This window comes from Tupaia chinensis, unplaced genomic scaffold (genome assembly GCF_000334495.1).
Source record: "Tupaia chinensis unplaced genomic scaffold, TupChi_1.0 Scaffold000117_2, whole genome shotgun sequence".
In the NCBI taxonomy this organism is placed as follows: Eukaryota; Metazoa; Chordata; class Mammalia; order Scandentia; family Tupaiidae; genus Tupaia; species Tupaia belangeri.
Window position 1 is genome coordinate 4,850,589 of NW_006159583.1, and position 23,764 is coordinate 4,874,352.

The 23,764-nt window shown below is 37.4% G+C and overlaps 1 protein-coding gene across 1 annotated transcript in view; it reads left to right on the plus strand.

The window, feature by feature from the left end:
* The first annotated feature begins 692 nt into the window (after positions 1-692).
* The window catches only part of ENPP1 (ectonucleotide pyrophosphatase/phosphodiesterase 1), a 70,124-nt gene continuing 47,052 nt past the window's right edge, over positions 693-23,764 (plus strand). Inside the window, exons 1-4 of the mRNA XM_006144303.2 lie at positions 693-772; positions 18,016-18,088; positions 21,078-21,194; positions 23,065-23,190. Of these exons, the coding sequence (XP_006144365.1) occupies positions 755-772; positions 18,016-18,088; positions 21,078-21,194; positions 23,065-23,190 (334 nt within the window). The 5' untranslated portion in view covers positions 693-754. The remainder of the gene's footprint in view (positions 773-18,015; positions 18,089-21,077; positions 21,195-23,064; positions 23,191-23,764) is intronic.

Below are 23,764 nucleotides of genomic sequence, written 5' to 3' on the forward strand. Positions count from 1 at the left end.
TATAAAGTATATTTGCCTACTTTTTTCTTCTAGTTATTTTACTTTATACTTTTAAATATTTATACCTTCTATCATCTTATTTTAAGGTAAGAGATAGAAATTGTATATACCAGACACTTTCCTCAAGATCTCTTTTCTCAGTTTTTTCTTTTTTTAACCTAGATAAACCAATACATAAGGAAAGGCTACTTTTTATTTATTTATTTATTTATTTATTTATTTCTGTACTAACAGTCCTAGTGAAAACAGAAGACTGTTAAATAAACCATCAGGCCAAGAGAAGAAGTGTTGATACTTAATCATTCTGTGATCACTCCTGGGCATTAACCATTGATGGATTTTTATAGACGCTTCAGTGGCGAGAGGCTGTAACTAAGGAATTACTCTCTAGCCTTTTAAAGAGTGATGCTGCTTTGTAGTTGAGGCATTTTGAGATTCAGTGAGGTATGCAAGTCATGGAGTAAAAATTGACATCAAAGCGGAGTGAAAACATTACTTTATACTATCGGGTGGGTGTTTTATTTTTTGATCTTTAACTTAAGAGCAGAATGGTCTGTGAGAGCCTTTGGTTAGATCTTGGAGAAGCAATTTGCTCACTGAGGTAGAAGTTACAAGTACGGGTTATTCTTTTCCTTAAAAAAATGCTTGGTACTTATTGAAGCAAAATAAATAAGCATGATAGGAGAGGAGAACAGCTGCCCTAGATAAATCAGTCTTCTGGAGAGCTTGCAGGGGCTCAGGGAAGATTTCAAATATGAAGGGTATGGTGCAAGTAAGTTTCTGACCCCTTTTCTGCTTTGCCAGGGGAAGTAAGGTAGAGCATTGGGGTTGGTGTTTTGGGTACTTCTCGTGACAGGCCTGTGGCTTATTCCAGTGGCCCCTGTTCAAACAGGAATCTCATACATGTACAGTTTTGGGGTAGTTTTCTTTAAGAGAAGGCTATAGGATGTAAGGTTGAGAGTGATTTAAATAGAGCTAGGCTCACTTGTTGGGGAGAAGTTGATACACAGATATTTTTGATTGTTTGGGACCATAGAAAATATCTGGTCCAGTCTTTTACTGGTGAAGAGAAGAGAATATATTGATAGGTGATATGACTTCCTTAAGATCAGGAAGCTCCAAATGAGATGCATAGCTTTAATTCACAAACAAAGCATGGGTACTATTGATCCTTTTCTGACGGTGGCCATAGTTTTGCTGTATTTATATTTTTAATAAAAAATGGCTGGAATTTCAGTAGTTTAATCAGTCAAGTACTAGTACCATTTCTGGTTTCTTAAGCCAAATTTTTGATTTGATATTTTGGGTTAACCTGTCCTCCTAAAAGAATTATTTTTCAGTTATCTTTACCAGCTCCATGGGCTACTGATATGAATTTTCTTTGTGTCTTTTCTTCAAATGCCTTTTTATTTGAACTTTTTTATTTTAAATTTATTTATTTTATGCTCATTCACTGAACATCATCACAGTATACAAAATGCAATTTCTCATCCAGGATACACTGTATAATGGCTTAATTTATACATGCTATCATCAACAAATAATTTTCCATTTCATGTTTCTTATATTTTTTTCCCTTTTTTTCTTTTTGATTCCCTGTTTCTCACCCTCTACCACTCCTCACCCTCAAATACTTTTTCTTAACTAAGATAATTCATTGAAAAACAGGGAAATGATGAGGTGGCTGCCTGCTTGATTATCAAATGTGCTCCAAAAAACCCATTTTGGAGTACTAAGTTTAGAGAAGAATCTGATCATTTATTTGCCTAAGAGACCAGTTCAATTAAATCTGTACTGTGCTCATTCAAAATAATGATTTTGAGCTGCATATTTTATTATCGGTGACAACTAAAAGATTGTTACTGATCAAGGGCATTGTGTTGTTTATCTTTCATGTACATAATATCATACGGGAAAGTTAAAAATTATATGCCTGCTATTATCTTTACTTCTCAGTCAGAGAAGGGTTAAAAGCCCAGAGCCCCTAAGTGACACATGGGAAACATTTAAGACCACCTGCATTTGAATGAATAATTTAAGGGCTTCTGTTTTGTGCCTTAGTCTCAAAACTTCTCTACCTCTTTCTGACTTTATTTCTTTTCTCTTCTGTATTATTAATTTTTTATAAGATTTTTGCCATAGGGCATGTGCACTCAATGGAAAGAGACAGAGACAATGAAAAGGAAGGTGAAAAATTACTCCAGAAAAATGGCCACTCCACAATCCCTTCTCCTCCATTCTCCTCTGGGGATTTTGGGCACGCATGTGCCTGGTGTGATTTTTGAACTGCCAGGTCTGGAACATGCACTGAGATTAATCATGTGGGTGTGGAGTCTGGTGCCTTAACCGCTACACCATCTGCTGGTCCTACTCTTCTGTATTTTTAAAAAGAAAGTTATGACAAAATTAAGAACGTAGATATCACAAGAAAAAGTGTGTTTTTTAGTGTGAATAGAATTCACTTTACCTCACAAAGATAATCCACTTTGGAAAGGCCTATTAAATTCAGGCTGCTATTGATTTTCTCCACTTACTAAATACTTTTTTTAATACACCACATTCATGGTGCTATTTCTGACATAAGTTAGAAGCAAGTACTATTTGAAATAATGGCTGTAATCCAGCAATTCAATTAATCTTTACAATATAAATCTGTGGATGGTAGATTTTTGGAAAGTCAGACAAAATTGCTGTGCTATATCTTCGAAGCATGATTTGTGGACTCCTGTCTTAACAGCTCTCATTTTAAAGCCAACATTTTCTCTTTTATGTTTGTGGAAAATACTTTAGTGGCATCCACGGAGCCGAAATTCTTTTTATTCATAGAAGCAGGAGTCTCTGTTTCTCTCTCAGGGAGAGCACTGAGGCTTATGATCTTAGCGTGCTTGGAACTCACACAGAGGTCATAGAAGCATTTAGCAGCTAGGCCTGAGCAGGTAGGGACAAGTTCTGCCTCATCTGTAGAGATCTGTGCAGAGCCAAAGGAAACCATCACAGTGTGCCCCTCTCTGGCATTGTCATTAACCTCTGGTCACTCTTAGAAACAGTGACTTGGTAATACATGGCCTTGCCCACCAAGAACAAGGGTGAGTTTCCTAACTTAGTTTGTGCTTCGATTGTCATTGCTTTGTGTACGCAGTTTAATCCTTGCTTGAATCTTTATTAAACAACTCTTTCATTGCTCTTTTATTTTAGCATCTCTTTTTCATGCTATCATGGTAGTCTTCAACCTATGTAACTATAAGTTCATGGATATTCTTATAGTCATTTCTGGAAATCTTAACTGATAGCTAATGAACTAATAAACAAGTTCTCCTAACAGCCAAGGCAGACCTTATGGTGAGGCTAGAGGACATCCTGCTCTAAGATACCCTATGAAATCATAACCGGCAGAGTTCAGGTAGGCTTTGATGCTTCCTAAGTTATATTTGATGAAGTCGAGGATGGGGTGGAGAAATGGAACTATGAAAGATATATTTTTGGAAGCCATCTTACAACAGATAAAGTTTTGAAGTAATATTTTCACTCTATAAAAATTGTTGTATGCCTATATACCTTGTATGCTGTATATTATATTGTAAATATATTGTGTTATATGTACATTATGCACAGCCATCTCCCTGAGGGGCGATTTCTCAGTGAGGGGGTGCTTTTCCTCTCACTATATCTCTCTGGAAAGTGCATGTGCCCTGTGACAAAAATGAACATACAAAACACATACAGGCAAGTTGATCTCACTTTATCTTTCTCAAGCTGCAAAGATGGTCTTAAGTGTGGTTCCCAGAGATTCCTCACAGAAGCAAATATAAATCCTTTCTGAAGATACCTTTCTCCTAGATTTCAAAGTTCCTTGAAAAATATTAACATTGACGAACAGAGCACAGTTAAAAACAAAAGAAAATGAGACCGCAAGTAAAACCCAACAGAGCTATCAGACAAAGAATGCCTTCGGGTAGTAGCATTATCAGGTATAGATGGGAAAACTCTTCACTATCTCTGATGATGATATGGTAAAAACAGTGGTGAACTGGGAGAAGAATAGTTTATTTTGACCTTTATTTCTGGACTACATGCAAGTAGTCTTCTCAGCTGTCTTTCAGCTCACTAATACCATTTTTTAGTATGTCTCTTCTACTGTTATGCCTAAGCATTATGTTAATTTTTTCTCATAAGAATCTCATTCAGTTCTTATTCTAGATAATTTTTTATAGTTTTACTATTTATTTATTTATTTATTTATTTATTTATTTATTTATTTATTTATATATTTTTACTATAGGGTGTTTGCCCTCACCAGCTAGTGAAAAAAAGAAAGGGAAAATGAGAAATCACCCCATAGGGGGGATGGCCAAGCTGCAATCCCTTATCCTCCATTCTCCTCTCAGTATTTTGAGCATGTACCCATATGTGTCCAGCATGACTTTTCAAGTCACCGGGTCCAGGGCTTAAACCGTGGTCAGTCATGTGGGAGTCCAACACTTTAACCACCATGCAACCTGCTGGCCCCTCTAGGTCATTTTTTAAAAATAATTTTTTAGTCTTTTCATTTCTTTTTTAAAAATAATTATTTTATTTAACTTTATTTATTTACTTATTTTAATTTGACCAGAGAGGGACAGAGCAAGAGAGGGAGAGAGAAGGAAAGTGAGAAAGCAAGCAGCCCAGTCTGGGACTCCAGCTGCATTTTGCTATGTGGGAGTCTGGCACCCTTCTCCATCATCCCACCTGCCAGCCCCCTAGATCATTTTCTATAGTTTACTACTTTTTGTTAATATTATCCATCTTGTCTTATTTTTTATATTAGACATTATTTGAATAGGTGACAATTTCTAAAACTGATGAACACCAATCCTCAGCTCAATAAAGTAGCTCATTGAATCTTAAGCAGAGTAAATTAAATATATATTGACAAAAAGCAGAATAACATTGCAGAACACAAAGTTAAAAAATAAAACTTTTAAAGATATTGAAGCAAAAAGGATAGATTTCTTTCAAAAGAACGGATAGGTTGATAGCTGGTTTCTCAATAGCAGTGTTTACAGAGGAAGGTAGTGAAGGGAGGACCGGCCTCACAGCCAGCTAAGGGAGCCTGATCTCTCATGGCAAATGGCAGTTTGAATCCTGGTTCCCTTGGCTTGATGGACATGCAGAGTGCATGTGCACATGTGCCCCAAATACCTACAGGATAGAGAAATGGAGGAGAAGGGATTGCTAAACCCTTATTGGAGGGTGCTTTCTCCCTCTCTTTCTGCCTTTCTCTGGCAAGCACACACACCCTGTAGCAAGAAAAAAAAAGAGAAATAGCGAATTATATCATCACCGTGCCAAAAATGATTGCCAAACTGAAATTGTATACCCTGCAGAAATCTCCTTTAAGAATGAGCACAAAGTAAAAACATGTATAGACTAACAAATAATGATAGAGTCTGCCATCAGGAAAATTCTCAAAAACATACTTGAGGCAGAAGGAAACTGATTACAGTTTAAAGGAGAAGTGTAAGAAGGAAAATGCATATAGTGGTAAGTAGGCGTAGCTGGTAGCAAACTAAACTGTGTGCCGGCTGACCATGGGTTCAGATCCCTGGGTTGTTCTCATAATATGCTTGGTTTGTGTACCCAGGATCTTGACGTGAGGGCTATTAACGAAGGATTCGTGGCATGACTGGGTCCTGTTAGGGGGCCTCTTCTCTGTTTCTCTTGCTCATGCCATGTGCTATCATGAATAAATATAAAAGTACATTTTTTAAAAAAAGAAAGTGGTGAATATTTGGGTAAATCTAAATGAACCTATAAAACAACAATAATATCTTAAGAGTTTTAAAATTTAGAATGAAAGTATTAATAATATTGAGAGAAGAAAGTAAAAAGCAAGAATTCATATTAACAACTTAGTGAAAAGAAAATACAGAAAATTAAATCTAGATCTAGAAAGAAAGAAAAAAAATGAGGGTAAAAGCAGAGGTTAATAAAATAAAAGTAAGTGTGGAAATACTCCTGTGAGCCTGAGTAAGCAAAATAAAGAAATCACAAATAATATCAAGAATGTAAAAAGGAACACATAGACATGTTGTAGATATTGAAAACTACTGAGGACTTATTACAAACAGTTTTATACCAGTATATTTAAAAATATAGATGAAATGGGGACCAGCAGGTGGCATGGTAGTTAAAGGTGCTGGAGTCCCACATGGCTGACCACAGTTCAAGTCCTGTACCTGGTGACTTGCTTTCTCGCTTTCCCTCTTTCTCTCACTCTGTCTCTCTCTGGTCAAATGAAAATAAACAAATAAATAAAAATAAAGTTAAATAAAATAATTCTTAAAAAAATGGATGAGATGAAAAATTCTAGGAGAAAATGCACTAAAACCAAGTCAAGATACTGACTGACATGCATGGCATTCCCTTTTGAAAAAGCAATGTAATACACTGTAAAGTTATATGTAATCCAATGTAATATAAAGAAGATTATGATGATAATAAAAAAATTTTTTTTAAAAATTAAAAAAAAAAACAAGTCAAGTTAATAGAGCTATTGGTTGTCATTCCAATATGCACAGAAAAGGAAAAAAAATATGAACTTAGAAACAAAACACATGAAAAAAAACACATGAAAGTCTTCAAAGTTTAAAGATGTAAACAAAAGTTGCTTTAAGAACTATTCATAGTAGTACTTACTATGTAGGGTTTCTATGGAGTTCTAATGAAATAATGCATGTAAAGTACCTAATGTGGTCTCTGGCACACAGTGAGTGCTTGATCCTCTTGAATTTGATGCTATGAGTAATAACTTTCATGTATTATTGTATCTTAATTAAAAATAACACGTTTTTTAAAAATGTGCCCTCATCTCCCTATGTAAAAGAAATATTATCTGTACATAGTAAGTATGTTTTATTATTAAAGTCTCTAAAAGTATAAGAAAAAACAACTCAAGAAAAACTAGAAAATTTAAATAATTCTATATCTCATGAAGAAATTGAACCAGAAGTCGATAGGCTTTGTACATCCTTACAACTTATTTTATGAAGTTGGCATATGAAGTTTCACTTGAAGATCATTTTACTCTTGGTCCTTTGGGATTTTACAATGACTGAATGATCATGAGCCTTGATTTATTATTCTGAATACTTTATATTAGTATCTTTTTGCTAGAAGGCTTGTGCATATTTTTTTGAGTCCCATTGAGGGTACTAAATTAGTGTTAGCTTCTAGCATTTCATTACTCTTTCCTCTCTTTTTTTCCCCCTCTGTTTTTATCTGAGACATTTTTTCTTTGTTGATCTCGGTTGTAGGCTTACTTCAAATCACTGGTATATCATGGTTGTTTACTCACTGTCAAGAATTTGGGGGCCAGCCCCAACAGCTTAGTGGCTAAGGCAGTCAGATTTCCTATGGACAATCACGGTGTGAGTCCCAGCCCTCATGACTTCAAAGGCATGTCAGGCATGTTTACAAGAATGTCCCAAATCCCAATAGGATGGAGAAATGGAGGAAAAGGGATTGTATTGTGACCATGCCCCATTGGGGTAGTATGCTTCCTCCCAACCTGCTCTCTCTGTGTCTCCAACAAGGGCACATAACCTATGACAATTAAATAATGATAATAATAATAATAATAATAATAAAACAATAAAAAAGAAGAATGTGGGATATAAGAAAGAGTGAATAGAACTTTGATTGTGAAGGCAGAATTTGTTGATTGTAATTTGATCAGATTAAGTAGGAAGGCAGGAAGGGTGTTTACTGCTATGTTGAGAATCCCTAAAATTCCAGAATGAGGAAGGATTCACTCTGGTTCTGTAATACCCGTACTAGCCCCTAAAGTTGTGCCATATACTGATTCTAGAAATATAGAGGTACATGTAGGCACTTCGGAAAATAAAGATAAGTTAAGAAGATAAAAAGCTCTTGTAAACCGATCAACTATAGATAAAAGTCCACTTATAAAATATGTATTATGGGGTTGGCAGGTGGTGTGGTGGTTAAAGGTGCTGAACTCCCACATGGCTGACTGCATTCAATTCCCGGACCCAGCAACTTGCTTTCTCACTTTCCCTCTCTCTTTTTTACTCTTTTTCATAAAAATTTATTTTATAAATTAAAATAAATAAATAAAGTTAAATAAAATAATTCTTAAAAAATATGTTTTATGTATAACATAAAGTTGGGACTATACTGCCCATTCTGTTTTCTAACTTATTATTCACATTCAACAATGAGTCACTTTCTCACATTATTAAATATGCCTCTAAATCTTCACTGTTCATGGCTATGTAATAGTCAATTATATAAAGTCTGTATTTGCTTTAGCCATTTTTATATTGTTGGACATTAGGTGTATATCCATTTTCAAATTATAAATAGTGTAATTTATACTATACTATGTAGAATAATTTATATAATAGTATAACTTACACTATACTATATATACATAAGGATGTATATATTTGCATCTAAATAATTTTATAATTTTTTAACCTTCAAATAAAAACCTCAAAGTGTAATTTTTGAGCCAAAGAATATGGACATTTTAAGGTGTTTGCTTTAGGATTTTTCTACAGTTTCTTTTACCTAAAGTCCTTGGGTCAGTCTAAGGCCACACTTTATTTATTAAGTGTGCAGAAATGAATCTGTAGAAATCTTTAATATTCAAATTGTGTTTACATGGATTCCTTTTGGAATAACACAGGTTGGAGTATGATTGTTTAGGGATCACTACAATGTTCAATATCATCATTGCCTGGGAAATAATATTTTGCTTTTTTCCTTACTCTATTACATCTTGTGAATAGATTTTCTTGACTATTGTTTAGTCTTCAACCGCTGTTCAAAACAGATTACTAAAAAGTAGAAAAATTAAAAAAAGAAGTAGAGAGATCTTATTGTACCGATGACGTATGGCATTTCTTTTAACAGAAAATAGAAAGAATGTCCTATAATAAATATTGGTAAAGTTATATAAGGGGTCTTCAAAAAGTTCATGGACAAGTACATGGTGAGAAAAAATATGCATGGATTTCAATTTTTTGCGCCTAAATAAATTAGTATTTAAATTCCATTTTTCACAATTTTTTTTAAGTCCACTCATACCATCTACTTGGAGTGATCTGTACGAGTACCAGTTCTTTTAGTGAGCTGGATATTCCCAGTAGGAAAGGTCATGTATCAAGCACTTCTGCACCCCAGTCACCCATCTGGGCACTTTCTATGCATTATGTCGGGGCTCCTGTCAGCTTTGTGAGGTGGATATTATCACCACTTTCTGGATAAGACACAAGGCTTAGTGAAGATCTGAAACATTCTCAGATTTCATGGCTGGTGACTGTCTAGGAGTCACCAGAACATAAGCCCATGAGAGCAAATTGTTTGTTCACAGGTATGTGTCTGGCACTGTATTATTGTTTGTCATGTTGTAGGGGCTCCAGAAATATCTGTTAAGTGCTGAAAAAATGAATTGGCAGAAGTGGCATTTGAGCCCCAGTCATTTCGAACCTGAAGCTCTTTCTGGCAGGCAGATGGTCAACTTCTTGAGAGCTTCAGTGTTCCACTAAAATGTTGAATGTGAGGCTTGCCTCTTCAGTGCTTTGCTTGTTCAGGAATTGATGCGTCGTTTTCCCATTTTTATGTGACCAGTTGTATAAATTGGCTCACATAAAATTACATGGAGGTTGAGAGAATCTTCTTTTTTTTTTTTTTTTTTGGAGAGATTTTCGCTATAGGGCGCGTGCGCTCGCCAGAAGGTTCCAGGTTCGTGTCTGGACTTCTCTGGATACACCAGGCATGCTCGTGATCTGGGGATGGGTGGAGCTGGGAGTGACTAGGGTGACGGATCCTGCTGGGGTGCCTATCTCTCTCTGTTTCTCTTACTCTATGTTTCTAGCTAATGGAAGGAGAAGAAATCGTAGCCTGGTACTATACAAAAATGTACACTATCAGCACATGCTAAAACAGTGTGAGCAAATGGCCTTTTACAACCATGTTCAGGCTAATTTCTTCCCAAATCTTTACATACAGCTATATGGGCACTGCTTAAAAAAAAAAAAAACACAAACAATTTAAAACAGGCTTTCTATTTTTATAAACATTGACTCTTGCATCTTAAAACTATTCTGAGAGAATGAGCGACACTTTTGGGACTAATCAGTTTCTTACCTTGACAAACATGACCACACATTTGCCTAGAATTTTACTAACAGGAACTTTGTTATAATAATCACTCTTAAAAACTTCTTTTTCTAGAAATTTTCGTGTAGCCAGGTGGAATGTTTCATTTGGCCGATAAAACCAACAGCCATACAACCATTTTTCACCTAAAAAAGCCCAACAACAGAGAAAGAGAATCATCATTAACTGACATCATACATTTTCCACAAAATTAGGAAATAATCTATCAAACCATCAGGAAACTAGCACTACGCATTTTTTTTTTTTGGAGAGATTTTCGCTATAGGGCGCGTGCGCTCGCCAGACAGACAGAGAGAGACATAGAGACAGAAAGCGAGAAATCACCCCCCAGGGGGGATGGTCACGCTGCAATCCCTTCTCCTCCATTCTCCTCTCGGGATCTTGGGCACGCACGCACACGTGCCCGGCGTGAGTTCTAAGCCACCGGGTCCGGGACGCGAACCACGGTCAACTACGTGGGAGTCCAGCGACATAGCCATTACGCTAACTGCTGGTTCCCGAGAGAATCTTCTTTAGATAAGACAAATGTAACACAAATGATGCATGCGTGACTTGCTTGAGTAGATTTAGGAACATTTTTAAAGGAAAGATTCTAACCTCTCCTTTGAACTTTTTAATAGTCACAAGTTCTTCAAGAACATGTTATCTCTGAGTCATGCTTTGACTATCGAGCGCATGTTCTTTTTCCTGGATTTACTCTTTAGGTCTAATCCCCATACTCCAGGGAATGAAAATCCCCTGACATTTTACAGCAGGGCACTAGTCCAAGTTCTCACAGATTCCCCCCACCCCCAGAAAGATGCATCATATGTCAAAGGTCAAAAGACTGATAGACAGTGCAACCAGCTAATTCATTTTCACATGAGATTGACACTTTTGTTCCATCTGTCTGATATCTGAATACTAAAACAGCAATTACCAATTTTCAAAAAAAAAAAATTCTGTATATTTCTTGTAGGTATTCTTTATGTAAAGCAGACACAAAGGCACTTAAAATGACTTGTAAACTCAGATGAGGAAAATTAGGGGGTTTCTAAATTTCCTCTAAAGTATGTTTAATTAAATCACAGCTTGCTGATTTTTAGCCCAATGATTATGAATAAGTAAGTCCATGTGTCCCTGGAACTCATGGTCTGGTGAGAGCTAGCTGAATCTCATGGCACATGGTCAGGGCGGGAGTAACGGGGGAGGAAAGACCTAAGTGGCACAGGAGTGGTACAGCACATCTCCTGAAGGGAGAGCCCGACATGTGCTAGGTCCTCTTTTCCCACTTGGGTTCATACCACAGCCTTCCACAGTGCTGTCAAAGGAAACGTCTGTTATACAATGTGTAAATCCAGTCCTGTTTCTGCCACATTTCAATGCCTCAGCAACTCCTCAGCGACTGCCCAAGGCCTCAGCCCACTTTCTGCTCTCCTTACCTCCTTCTACCCCCTTCAGTTTTCAACCCACCTGCTTGAGTTCAAATCTTGTTGCTGCTGCTGTTCGTCAGTGCCATGGTCTTTGGCAAGTTCCTAAACTCTTCTATAGCTCAATTTCCTTAAATCGAGTCAATCATAATCTACTTCATAACATTATCATGAATACTTAATAATGAGATGACAAGCTCTTAGAAAACTACCTGGCATATAGGAGGTGCTATGTAAATGCTAGCTATTATTGTCATTTTCTGCTTCTTGGACTGAGGTTGTCTTCTCTACTTCTTCCCCTCTGTTCAAAGCACCTGCATACATCATCCTTCCATGTAGTTTAATTCATAGGCTGCTTGGGGCCAGCAGATGGCCGACATGGGTCAAGGCCTGGACCTGGTGCCTTGAAAATCACACCAGGCATGTGTGCATGTGTGCCCAAGATCCTGGGAGGAGCATGGAGGAGAAGGGATTGCAGTATGGCCTTTTCCCCAGGGAGGGGGGCTAAGTTTTCACTTTCCCTCTCACTGTATCCCTCTCTCCTCTCTCTCCAGCAAGTGCACATACCCTAAGGCAAAAACCTCAAGTGTGTGTGTGTGTGTGTGTGTGTGTGTATTCTGCTTTTTACTATTTCTGTCACCATCATATAGCATCATTCGACTTGTGTCACTCTGACTAAATGATAAACTCTGAAATGAGGAATTTCATCACAAATTCTTTTTCAGTTTTGTTTCTGTACTTCTCCACAGAATACAAATACTGGCACTCAAATATTTTTTTACTGATAGAGGAGGAAATCCCTTTTTTTTCCAAATCTCTTTCTGTGAAGCCTTTTTCACCCCTTTTTGGCCCTTTAAGTAAATTTTTTGCAACAAAGAGGCAATTTTTTTTTTAATTTCACAAATCAAGTTTATGAACTCAGTGCAACACAAATCCTTTTTTTAATATCAAGACTGAGTTGAAACCTAAAGGTCTATTAAACTGTTACTTTTGGCCTTACATAAGTACGTATCTTCTGCTACTTAATAAGAGGATAAAGAGCTGCGTATATCATGTGTATTTAAAACCAACGGTTACAATTTAAATGCTTGTTTACTTTTTTAAGCAAAAACTTCACTCACTTCATTCAAAAAACATTGACAAAATAACTTTCGGTCGCAATGCTATGATTTCATGAAGATTGTAAGCATTTTGCACACTAGTCAGAACTTTCTTTTTGATGAAGTCCTCTTTTAATGACAGATCAATTAACAAATACATACACAAAAACAATTTAAAATAAATGCCTGCTTATGACCAAATCTTTCCATAGTTCTTTCCTCTTCTTCCAATTCTCCCATTTCAATACTTGATCACACTCCTTTTGGACTCTGTTTTCCTTTTTCCCATCCTGCAGGCCATGTTTTCTTTTTAATCTATTGCCCGGCTCCTATTTCTAGACTTTCAGGCTGATTTAATCTATTTATTTATTTATTTTTAGGTATAGCAAAGGGGGAGTTCATTAACAAAGCAGGGAGTTTATTAAAGGAAAGGGAAGGAGAAACAGATATCATGTGTATTTAAAACCAACGGTTACAATTTAAATGCTTGTTTACTTTTTTAAGCAAAAACTTCACTCACTTCATTCAAAAAACATTGACAAAATAACTTTCGGTCGCAATGCTATGATTTCATGAAGATTGTAAGCATTTTGCACACTAGTCAGAACTTTCTTTTTGATGAAGTCCTCTTTTAATGACAGATCAATTAACAAATACATACACAAAAACAATTTAAAATAAATGCCTGCTTATGACCAAATCTTTCCATAGTTCTTTCCTCTTCTTCCAATTCTCCCATTTCAATACTTGATCACACTCCTTTTGGACTCTGTTTTCCTTTTTCCCATCCTGCAGGCCATGTTTTCTTTTTAATCTATTGCCCGGCTCCTATTTCTAGACTTTCAGGCTGATTTAATCTATTTATTTATTTATTTTTAGGTATAGCAAAGGGGGAGTTCATTAACAAAGCAGGGAGTTTATTAAAGGAAAGGGAAGGAGAAACAGCTCCCAAGAAGGGAGGGGTCCTAGAAAATGGATTGCCCCTATTTGATCTATTATAATCCATAATACCAAGTTAAACTGGGCTCCCAGAGCTCAAAGTCTTTTTACTCTTCCATTGTTGATTTGTCGTCATTGTCCTCACTAAGTTACTACCATCCCTATTATGGTATGTCCTAAGCCTTCTCTCTTACTTCAGAGTCCTACCCTGACTTTCTCACCCTAACAGATGCTGCTTTGGCCAAGAAAATTGACGCAGGTTGTCAGCTATTTCCAACTTCTTATCACTATGTCTAAGGTTTTTGTGTTTTGGTTTTTTCCTTCTTTTTTCCTTCCTTCCTCCCTTCTTTCCTTCCTTCCTTCCTTCCTTTCTTTCTTCTTTCTTTTCTTTTCTTTTCTTTTCTTTTCTTTTCTTTTCTTTTCTTTTCTTTTCTTTTCTTTTCTTTTCTTTTCTTTTCTTTTCTTTTCTTTTCTTTTCTTTTCTTTTCTTTTCTTTTCTTTTCTTTTCTTTTCTTTTCTTTTCTTTTCTTTTCTTTTCTTTCTCTTCTCTCTCTCTCTTTCTCTTTTTCTTTCTTGTATCTTCCCCTCAGCCCTTTGATATGACTGTCTCTAAGACTAACCCTCTGAGAATATTTTGATACATAGATAAAATAGTTATTAAGCCATTTTTAAAATATGAGTTTAGGAAGATTTATTGCTGAATGGAACAAGACAGGCTATGAAAGAAAGATTTTGTATGTCTCTGTTTAATATATACCAACCGTCTACACTCTATGGTAGAAACTAAAAGTTTGGAGGGCATAAAGCAGTGAAAATAGTTATGGATGCACGACAGTGTGGAAGTAGAGTTGGAGAAGGGAAGAGTATAGGGAAGGAAATCAGGGAGAAAAAAAAGAGAGGCAAGACATTTGTGGGACACAGAAATGGTTTATTACTTGTTGATGATAACTTGTATAGTATTCTCAACAGGACTGGTCTGAGATGTTTTTTATGTTGGGTAAATTCCCTTTACAAGCCAAGTGATGTATAGCGATCAAATATTTTTTAAAAAAATAAGGGTAAGAAAAATAAAACAATTTAAAAAATGAGCTTAGGGTGTGTGTGTTTTGTTTTGTGAATATCAACAGTGAGAGGTGAACATCCTTAGATAAATAATTACTCATTTGTGAGAGGATATGCAGCTTTGCATGGTTCTCCAACTTGCGTGATCTCAGTTACCATAGTTTTATTAAACAACACCCACTGTCCAACAACATGGTCTAACTTCAGATCCCAGAGGGAACTGACTGATAAAGAATGAAAGTGCAATAAAGAAAAGCAATAGTACTGGAAGTGAAGTCCAAATCCAACGTAAATGTAATTATGGAAGAAATAGCTAACTGTGAGAAGGTGGACACTGTTATGATTCAGTAAACTGTACACGTGAAGTTGGAGGAATTTAGTAAAGGCAGATGTATTGATGTAAATGAGGACAGTGGTTGTGACAAAAAGAGGGAAGAGATCCCACAGGAAGTGACACTAGCATATTGAAGGAACTCTTGGAGAGATTTCATGATATTGAAAGTAGAAAGGTTAAAACATTGGGAGCTGATCTAAACTTAGAAAATGACAATTCTTAAAGGCATAAAAAAAGAATCTCATTGCGTGTTGTAAGTGAAATGATGGGTAAGAAGAAGTTGCTGTTCAAACTATTCCAGATAAGTTTTACAGAGAAATACAATCTTAATTTGACATGTTTTAAATTGTGTACTGAATAAATGCAGATTAGTTTTACTGTTTTTTATTTCCTTTATATTTATCATTGGCAGTAAATGAGTTTTTACTGTTTTTGATAGATAGTTAAACATTACCTATCCATATGGTTCTGTCAGTTTACATTACCATCAAAGACTTAGGAGGATCCTAAGTTCTTCCATTTGCCCTTTTTAACATGCTTGCTGAAACTCTTCCTTTGATAACCTTGTTTTAGTGGATACACACATGTAGACTTAGGTTTTTAACTAAGTTAAAAACAAAAAAAAGCTTAATCTAGACTCTCCTATATTTTAGACCCGCTAAACTCTTGCTTTCATTTACTTAATTCCATTTTCTTTTCTAGACCTTCTGCTTCCTTTACTCACCCTTCACTCTTAGTAGGTGAAGTCATTTGACAGTAAGCACCTTGAGAGCAGAGGTCATGTGTGCTTTATTATTGAATATCCATATTATTTATTTGAAGGAATGAGTTCATAAAAGCCTCCACCCACCATCCATCCTGCCCATTCACCCAGTTCTCCTGTCTAGATTCTTTCTTCACCTTGGCTTTCCAGACCTACCACACTATCTTTTTTACACCTTCCCGGAGCTTCCATTACTCTTTGTATTTTGTTATTGTTTTAGCTCAATTAGGCAACTCTTCATCTATCTGCCACCCTCTGTGTGCCTTCTATTCGTAGAGCCTTTCTTTTTTTTTTTTTTTGAGAGATTTTCACTGTAGGGCGCGTGCGCTCGCCAGACAGACAGAGAGAGACACAGAGACAGAAAGCAAGAAATCACCCCCCAGGGGGGATGGTCACGCCGCAATCCCTTCTCCTCCATTCTCCTCTCAGGATCTTGGGCACGCACGCACACGCGCCCGGCGTGAGTTTTAAGCCACCGGGTCTGGGACACGAACCACGGTCGACTACGTGGGAGTCCAGCAACATAGCCATTACGCTAACTGCTGGTTCCCCGTAGAGCCTTTCTTTATGCTGAGCTACCTCATGGAAGTTTGCTCTGCTCTGTCCTCTCTTCCTTCCCTCAACTCCTGCCTGCCTGTATCAGACCATTTCCCCCAGACTAAACCGTGCCAAAGGCTTTCTCTGGTGATGTTCTTTCTGATCCCCCTCTCCCAACCACCCTAGCCTTATAACATCTGTAAACAGTTATAGAATGTTGTAACCAGTTAATAGAACCAATAAAAAATGGGCCATTTATCCTGCTGTTTTTAGCTTTTTCCACACAAATAGAAGCTTCCTGAGGTTTCTTATGCCTTCAGTGTATAACTTAGTTGTTTGGCACTTAAAGAATATTTCAATGAATATTTTGTTGTTTTGCCTACAAACTGACATTCAGTAAACTCTCAAGGAAATCTCATCCCCCTTAAAAAAAAATCTAGCTCATAAAAATCGTTACAATTGGGACCAGCAGTTAGCATAATGGTTATGTTGCTGGACTCCCACGTAGTTGACCATGGTTCGTGTCCCGGACCCGGTGGCTTAAAACTCATGCCAAGTGTGTGTGTGTGCGTGCCCAAGATCCTGAGAGGAGAATGGAGGAGAAGGGATTGCGGTGTGGCCATTCCCCCTGGGGGGTGATTTCTCCCTTTCTGTCTCTCTGTCTCTCTCTGTCTGTCTGGTGAGCACACACGCCCTACAGCAAAAACCTATAAAAAAATTGTTACAGTTATTAGAAAGTTATATATGGTATATCCACTTATTCGAAAATGTCAAAAATTAGAAGAAGAGTGGGGAATGAGAAAGAGGCAAAACAGCCCTGGAAAGACTTTTTTTTTAATTGCTAGATAGTGCATGTGTTCAGCAGAGAGACAGAAAGACAGGGAGGAGGAAACCCCTCACGCCCCCCGCCCCCAGTGGTGCTTGATCATGCCACAATCCTTTCTCCTCTTTTTCTCCACCCTATTGGGGATTGGGGTGCACACGGATTTATGTTTTGCATGTTTTTCAAGCTGCAAAGGCTGATATTACAACCATGGTTGGGCATTTGGAATCCAGCTCTCTGAACTACTAGGCCATGGGCTGGCTCTAGAAAAATGTTTAAAGATCCGCGTAGGCCAACTGTTTGATTTTATAAGTGAATAACCTGATGTCTGAAAAGTTTAAGCAACACCTGCTCCAAATCACATGACCAGTTTATGGTAAGATTTGAACCTTAGGATATAGTCACTACCCCATCAGTGCTTGTTCCCATATAAGCTGTCACAGTGTAAATGAAGATATTCTCTAGTGTTTAGGTTTGTGCAGTTTACGTGTAAATGAACATGGAATATTCTCATATATCCTTCAGTGGATTAACAATTGAAAAGCTATGTCTTTGAATAGATTTCTCTAAAACTTAATGATAAAAATGTTCTGACTAATTCATTTATACTAACTGGGGAGTTTCTGATTACATTAACTATGGATGGTCTAGAACTGTTAGTTGACATTTAAGTAAACTTTTTATTGAAATGCAGCATATTTTCAGCAAAGTCTATGAATCGTTAGTATACAGTTTGAATTTCCAAAAAGCGAGCACATCCATGTGACCAGTACTGAGGAGAAAAAGCAGTCCCAGCAAGTGGAAAAACATTTGAAGAAATAAACAATTTGGAACTATATAGTTTTCTTTTTTTCCCACCACAGGTATTATCGGTATGTGTGTTAACAACAATCCTTGGCTGTATATTTGGGTTGAAACCAAGCTGTGCCAAAGAAGGTAATTTGTTTTCTCTTTGTCAGTCTCTGTCTCTCTGTTTCTGTGTCTGTCCACCCTTATTCAGAATGTGACTGAGATGAGTATTTTCTCCTCATGCTATAAGTACCCCATAGATAACAGCAAATTAGATGCCAGTTTGAGCCTTATTCTTACCCAAACAAAAAAGACAGGCTTATTTTTACCCAAACATACGAAAACAAATGAGCAGAAAACCCCAAATAACAAGAATATCTATTAAGAACAAAGAAACTAGCAGATATGGCCAGCAGGTTCTGGCGCAGTGTCCTGATTTCCTCCAGGACACTCTTCCCCCCTAAGGAATCAGTTGCCAAAGCAGCCCTGGAGGTTACCAGGTGACCAGTTTGCCTCCCTGGGTAACCAGAAACCTACCAGTATGTGCTTTTAAGGTTTTTAAAATGGGGGACATTGGTGGCTTTGAAGCCAATTGTGCTATTTTTTTTTCTTTCTTTTTTTCTTTGGAGAGGTTTTTTTCTTGCTATAGGACGCGTGCGCTTGCCAGAAAGACAGAGAGAGACAGAAAGTAACAAATCACCCCTCCAGGGGGGATGGCCATGCCACAATCCCTTCTCCATTCTCCTCTTGGGATCTTGGGCATGCACGCACATGCACCTGACGTTAGTTTAAGCCACCAGGTCCAGGACTTGAACCGTGGTCGACCACATGAGAGTCCAGTGACATAGCCATTATGCCAACTGCTTGTCTCTCTTTTTGTTTTTTATTTTTTTTAAATAATTATTTTATTTAATTTTATCTATTTTTAATTTGACCAGAGAGGAACAGAGCAAGAGAGAGAGACAGAGGGAGAGAAAGTAGGAAAGTAAGAAAACAAGCTGCCAGGTCCAAGACTCAAACCACGGTCGGCCATGCCAGACTCCAGGACTCTTAACCACCACACCGCCTGCTGGCTCCTCAATTGTAATATTTTCAAGCTTCAAAATACATGTTTTTCTTCATATCAGTTGCAGAAATCTATCCCCATTAATAAGGTGACTATAAATAATTAGACTGAATCATAGTAAATTATAGTGACTGGTAGTCTTTCTAAGGAATTCAGTTTTGAAGAGAGAACAAATTCTTTCCTGTTTAACTATATTGTCATTGTAATATTAATCATTTATTTTTTTAGTGATTGTTTTGGAAAATGTACCTAAATTTAACATAAGTAAGAAGTTACAAAATGTGTTGTTCAATTAGGCAGTCTTTTGGCATGAGTTAATTCACCCTAAGTTCAGTTTGACACATAAAAATAAAAACGAAAGATGGGAAGTGTCCATTTTAATCCTAGGCTAATGAATTTTTTTGAAATTACTGCTCAAATAGTAGTTATTATTCTAAGAAACACCCACCCCATACACGCATACCCCTTGGCCAGGGAAGTTAGCATTTATGACCTTAGAAATTATTTTTACTTCATGTTCTTAAAATTGTCTAATTTGCCAGTGTCAGATGAGAGTTAAATTCTGTGGCAATGTCTTGTAGGGTCAGGAGACAAAGTCAAGAAGTGAGATTATTCCCTTCTTTTGCTGGATGTCTATTATTTTACATTTTCCCCCCTTTTTCTAGCCTTTTTTTTTTAAGAGAAAAGTTTTTTGTTTTTGTTTTTGTTTTTGGTATAGGTTCACCAGAGACAGAGAGAGACAGAGAGGAGGTGAAAAATCGGCAAGCATGTACATGCTTCTGGCATGAGTTTCAAGCCACTATGTCTAAGACTATAATCATAGTTGGCCATGTGAGAGTTCAACACCTTAATCACTACTCCATCTGCTGGCCCTCCTCACCATCTTAATTTTCTAGTAATCCAGTAAAATTTAGCTTACCTTGAATAAGCAAGTACTAGTGTCCCTAGTATCCATGCTAGGTATTAGTGGCATAGAATGATGGGTGAAATTCAGGTGTGGTCTTTGTTCTTTAGAAGATTTTTTTTTTTCCTAGGGCCAGCAGGTGGCATGGTGGTTAGGGTGTTGGAGTCCTACATGGCCGACTATGGTTCGAGTCCTAGATGTGGCAGCTTGCTTTCTCACTTTCCCTGTCTTTCTGGCCAAATTAAAATGATGATGATGATGATGATGATGATGATAATGATAATGTATAAAATTAAATAAATAATTCTTTTTAAAAAATAAGTGTTTTTTCCCTATAAACTAATCACAAGTAGAGTTCTGTGACTAAGGGGAAAAGGCAAGGTTTTATAAGAGCTTAAATATGGAAACTATACCTTAAGCCAGGGAATTCAGGAAAGTTGGAGGCAGCATCTGAAAGTAAAATGGGTATGTGACATCAGAGAGTAAGGGCCAGTGCCGGGGGACATGTTCTGCATGAACAGTACTTCTGTACGCCAAGACTGAGACTGCCATAGGTAGGTATTCTTTTCCTCTCTGAAATGTTCCTAGTCACTTTTAAAAACAATTCTTTCTCCATATATTGAATTTTTGGGGAACCTAATGGCTGTTTAAACCAACTTTTTTTTTTATCTTTTAGCACATAAAATATTCAGAATAAATACTCTCTCTTTTTTTTTTTTTTTCCCCAAGGTTTTGCTATAGGCCACATGTGATAGCCAGAGAGAGATGGGGAGAGACAGAGAGGGAAAATAAGAAATCACCCCTACAGGGGATGGCCATGCTGCAATTCCTTCTCCATTCTCCTCTCAGGATTTTAGGCATGCACACTCTTTTCTTCACCATATTATAGGTATTTAAGTTTTATCAGAACCAGTAAGGTTGTAACAAACGAAGTTTCTTTTTCTCTATGGCAAGAGGGAAAGTCATGAACTCCTATGTGAGGTTATGTTCTGCTGATGTCGCTCTCTGTGTGTATTTGTGAAAAAGTTCTTGGGTCACTTTATTACTCCTTCATGATTTCTAAAGCAGTGCTGGAACTTACCCTGCGCCCGACAGCTGTACTAGTTGACGTTTGCTTTGTAATTGTACACTGATCGGAGACATCTAACCCTTGTTCAACATTTCAGTTAAAAGTTGCAAAGGTCGCTGTTTTGAGAGAACATTTGGAAACTGTCGCTGTGACGCTGCCTGTGTTGACCTTGGAAACTGCTGTCTCGATTACCAGGAGACTTGCATCGAACCAGGTATGTGTGTGCAGAAGAAAACAAGGAGATACGGGCATGAGAGAAAAATCAAGGAACGTTCTTCATTTGGGGGGTATCTAATTTACCTACCTCATCAGGCCTTTTTTTTTTTCCCTTAAAGTATATATATATTTTTTTTTTTTGAGAGTTTTTTTTTTTTTTTTTCTATAGGGCACGTGCGCTCGCCAGACTGACAGAGAGAGACAGAGAGACAGAAAGCGAGAAATCACTTCCCAGGGGGGGATGGCCCTGCCTAAATCCCTTCTCCTCCATTCTCCTCTCGGGATCTTGGGCATGCACGCACATGTGCTCGGTGTGTTTTAAGCCACTGGGGGGGTGGGGGGGGACACGAACTGTAGTCAACTACGTGGGAGTCCAGCGACATAGCCATTACGCTAACTGCTGGTCCCTTATGGTATATTTATTTCATCCAAGAGAAAGAGAAAGATCAGTACCTTCATTAGGATCTGACACCACAGTCCACCTCTAGCCTTCCTAGCTGGCCAGTTCATGGGCATGCACCTGGCATGTACAGGTCAACTGCAGAACCAAACCTGCAGTCCTATCTATGGATTCTGCTTCATTGAGCAGCGCGTTGCTGCAGAGGCACTGAGCTGTCTCTGGGCATTGATTTATTTCTTTATTTTAAATTTAGGTTGTACATTAGTGCTTAGACATAGTCTTCATATTTCAATAGTTCTTTAGAAAAAAAAAAGTCACATAATTTGCCTTCGTTAAACATTTAATGTAAAACAAAATGCTACCTATTTTTAATATATGCTGAAAAATATTTGTGGTTTAATTTGCATGTAAATAAGTCCTAAAATTCTGCTTGAATATATGTAAATATTTTCATTCTGGGACACTTAGAGTAAGAGTCTTTAGATGTCCAACTGCATGTTAAAATAAATCCATTAGCAGGCCAGTGGTAATGCAGAGGGTGGTACAGTGGTAACGTGACATTCTGTGATGCTGGACACACGGGAGGTCCTGGGCTCCTGTCCACAAACTCCCCCCTACACGCTGGGCATGCACGTGTGTGTTTGTGCCCATGATCCAGGCTGGCTAAGGCTGGGGGGAAATTTCAGTGTGAGGAACTTGTTCATGTGCACTTACTTTTCTCTCTTCCTTTCTCTCTCTTTCTTCTCTCCCTCAAGGAGGAAGTAAAATAAAACAAACTTTAAAAATAAATAAAAAAATAAAATTAGAACATAAAATTTTTATGTTTGATTTGGACTTTTCTGCATGCCATGAAATAATATTCCAATAGAAATATGGGACGCTCCATATGGGACGCCTAGTGGTTAAGGAAGCCAGATCCCACATGACCAACTGCAATGAGAGTCCTTCCCCTTGGAAACGTGTTGGGTATATGTATGAGTGCCCAGATCCTGACAGGATGAAGAAAGAGAGAGGTGATTATGGCATGACCATGCTCCACTAGGGATCCTTTCTACCTCTCACTCTTTCTTTGTCTCTGCCTGGTGAATGCACACACCCTCGGACAATAAAAGAAATCAGAAAAGAAAAATAAAAGTGAGTGTGAGTCAGACTGAGATTAAATCTCGAGAACCCTGAAAATGGCTGGTGGAATAAGCCAGGCCAATTCATTATACGTGCATTGTATTATGTAATAATAATTACACATGTCTAAGTTTGAAAATTATAGAGTTCTGGGTTTTTAGTGAAATAGTAACAGTTGGTGTCTACATGCTTTATGTCAGTGTGACTGTGGTATTGACAGATTTTGTGACTAAGAGTTATGAAATAGTCCATGTTCTCCCACGGGTCCTACACAAGACAGCAATTTGGTGCTCACTTTGGGTGTGTTGAATTTGAACCTCAAGTGCTTTCTGTTGTTTGTTTCTAGAACATATATGGACTTGCAACAAGTTCAGGTGTGGCGAGAAAAGGTTGCTCAGGAGCCTCTGTGCCTGCTCAGATGACTGCAAGGACACTGGTGACTGCTGCGTCAACTACAGCAATGTGTGTCAAGGTCAGGCTTCTAGGCAGTTCTCAAGTCCTATGGCAGCTTGACATCTTCCAGGGTCTTAGTTGGTTTTTACATAGGTGTTACCTTTTATATTAGCAGTCATATTTATTGACCAGTTACATGAGGATACTTTAGAAACTTGGCCAAAAAATTGAATACAAACAAAGGTATGAGTTTATTTTGGTGCAAAAACATTTTAGAATCCATGCCTAGTTATTTCATAGCACACATGTTTAAAGACCCCTAACGTTAGAAGTAAAAAAAAACCTTTTAAAACATTTTATTAGAAAATTCAAACTTACACATGAGTAGAGAATATGTAATACCATGAACTTTGTAGCTGTCATTAGTTTAATATTAATCATTTACACACAGCCAGTCTTGTTTTGTCTACAACCATCCACTCTCGTACCACTTCATGTTATTACTACCCCTTCACATTATTTTGATAATTGCTAAATACTTAATGCCATATTTGTGGAAAGGACACTTTTTCATTCCTGGCTGACTTTATTTTTTTTTTTAAATAATTACTTCATTTAACTTTATTTATTTTAATTTGACCAGAGAGGGACAG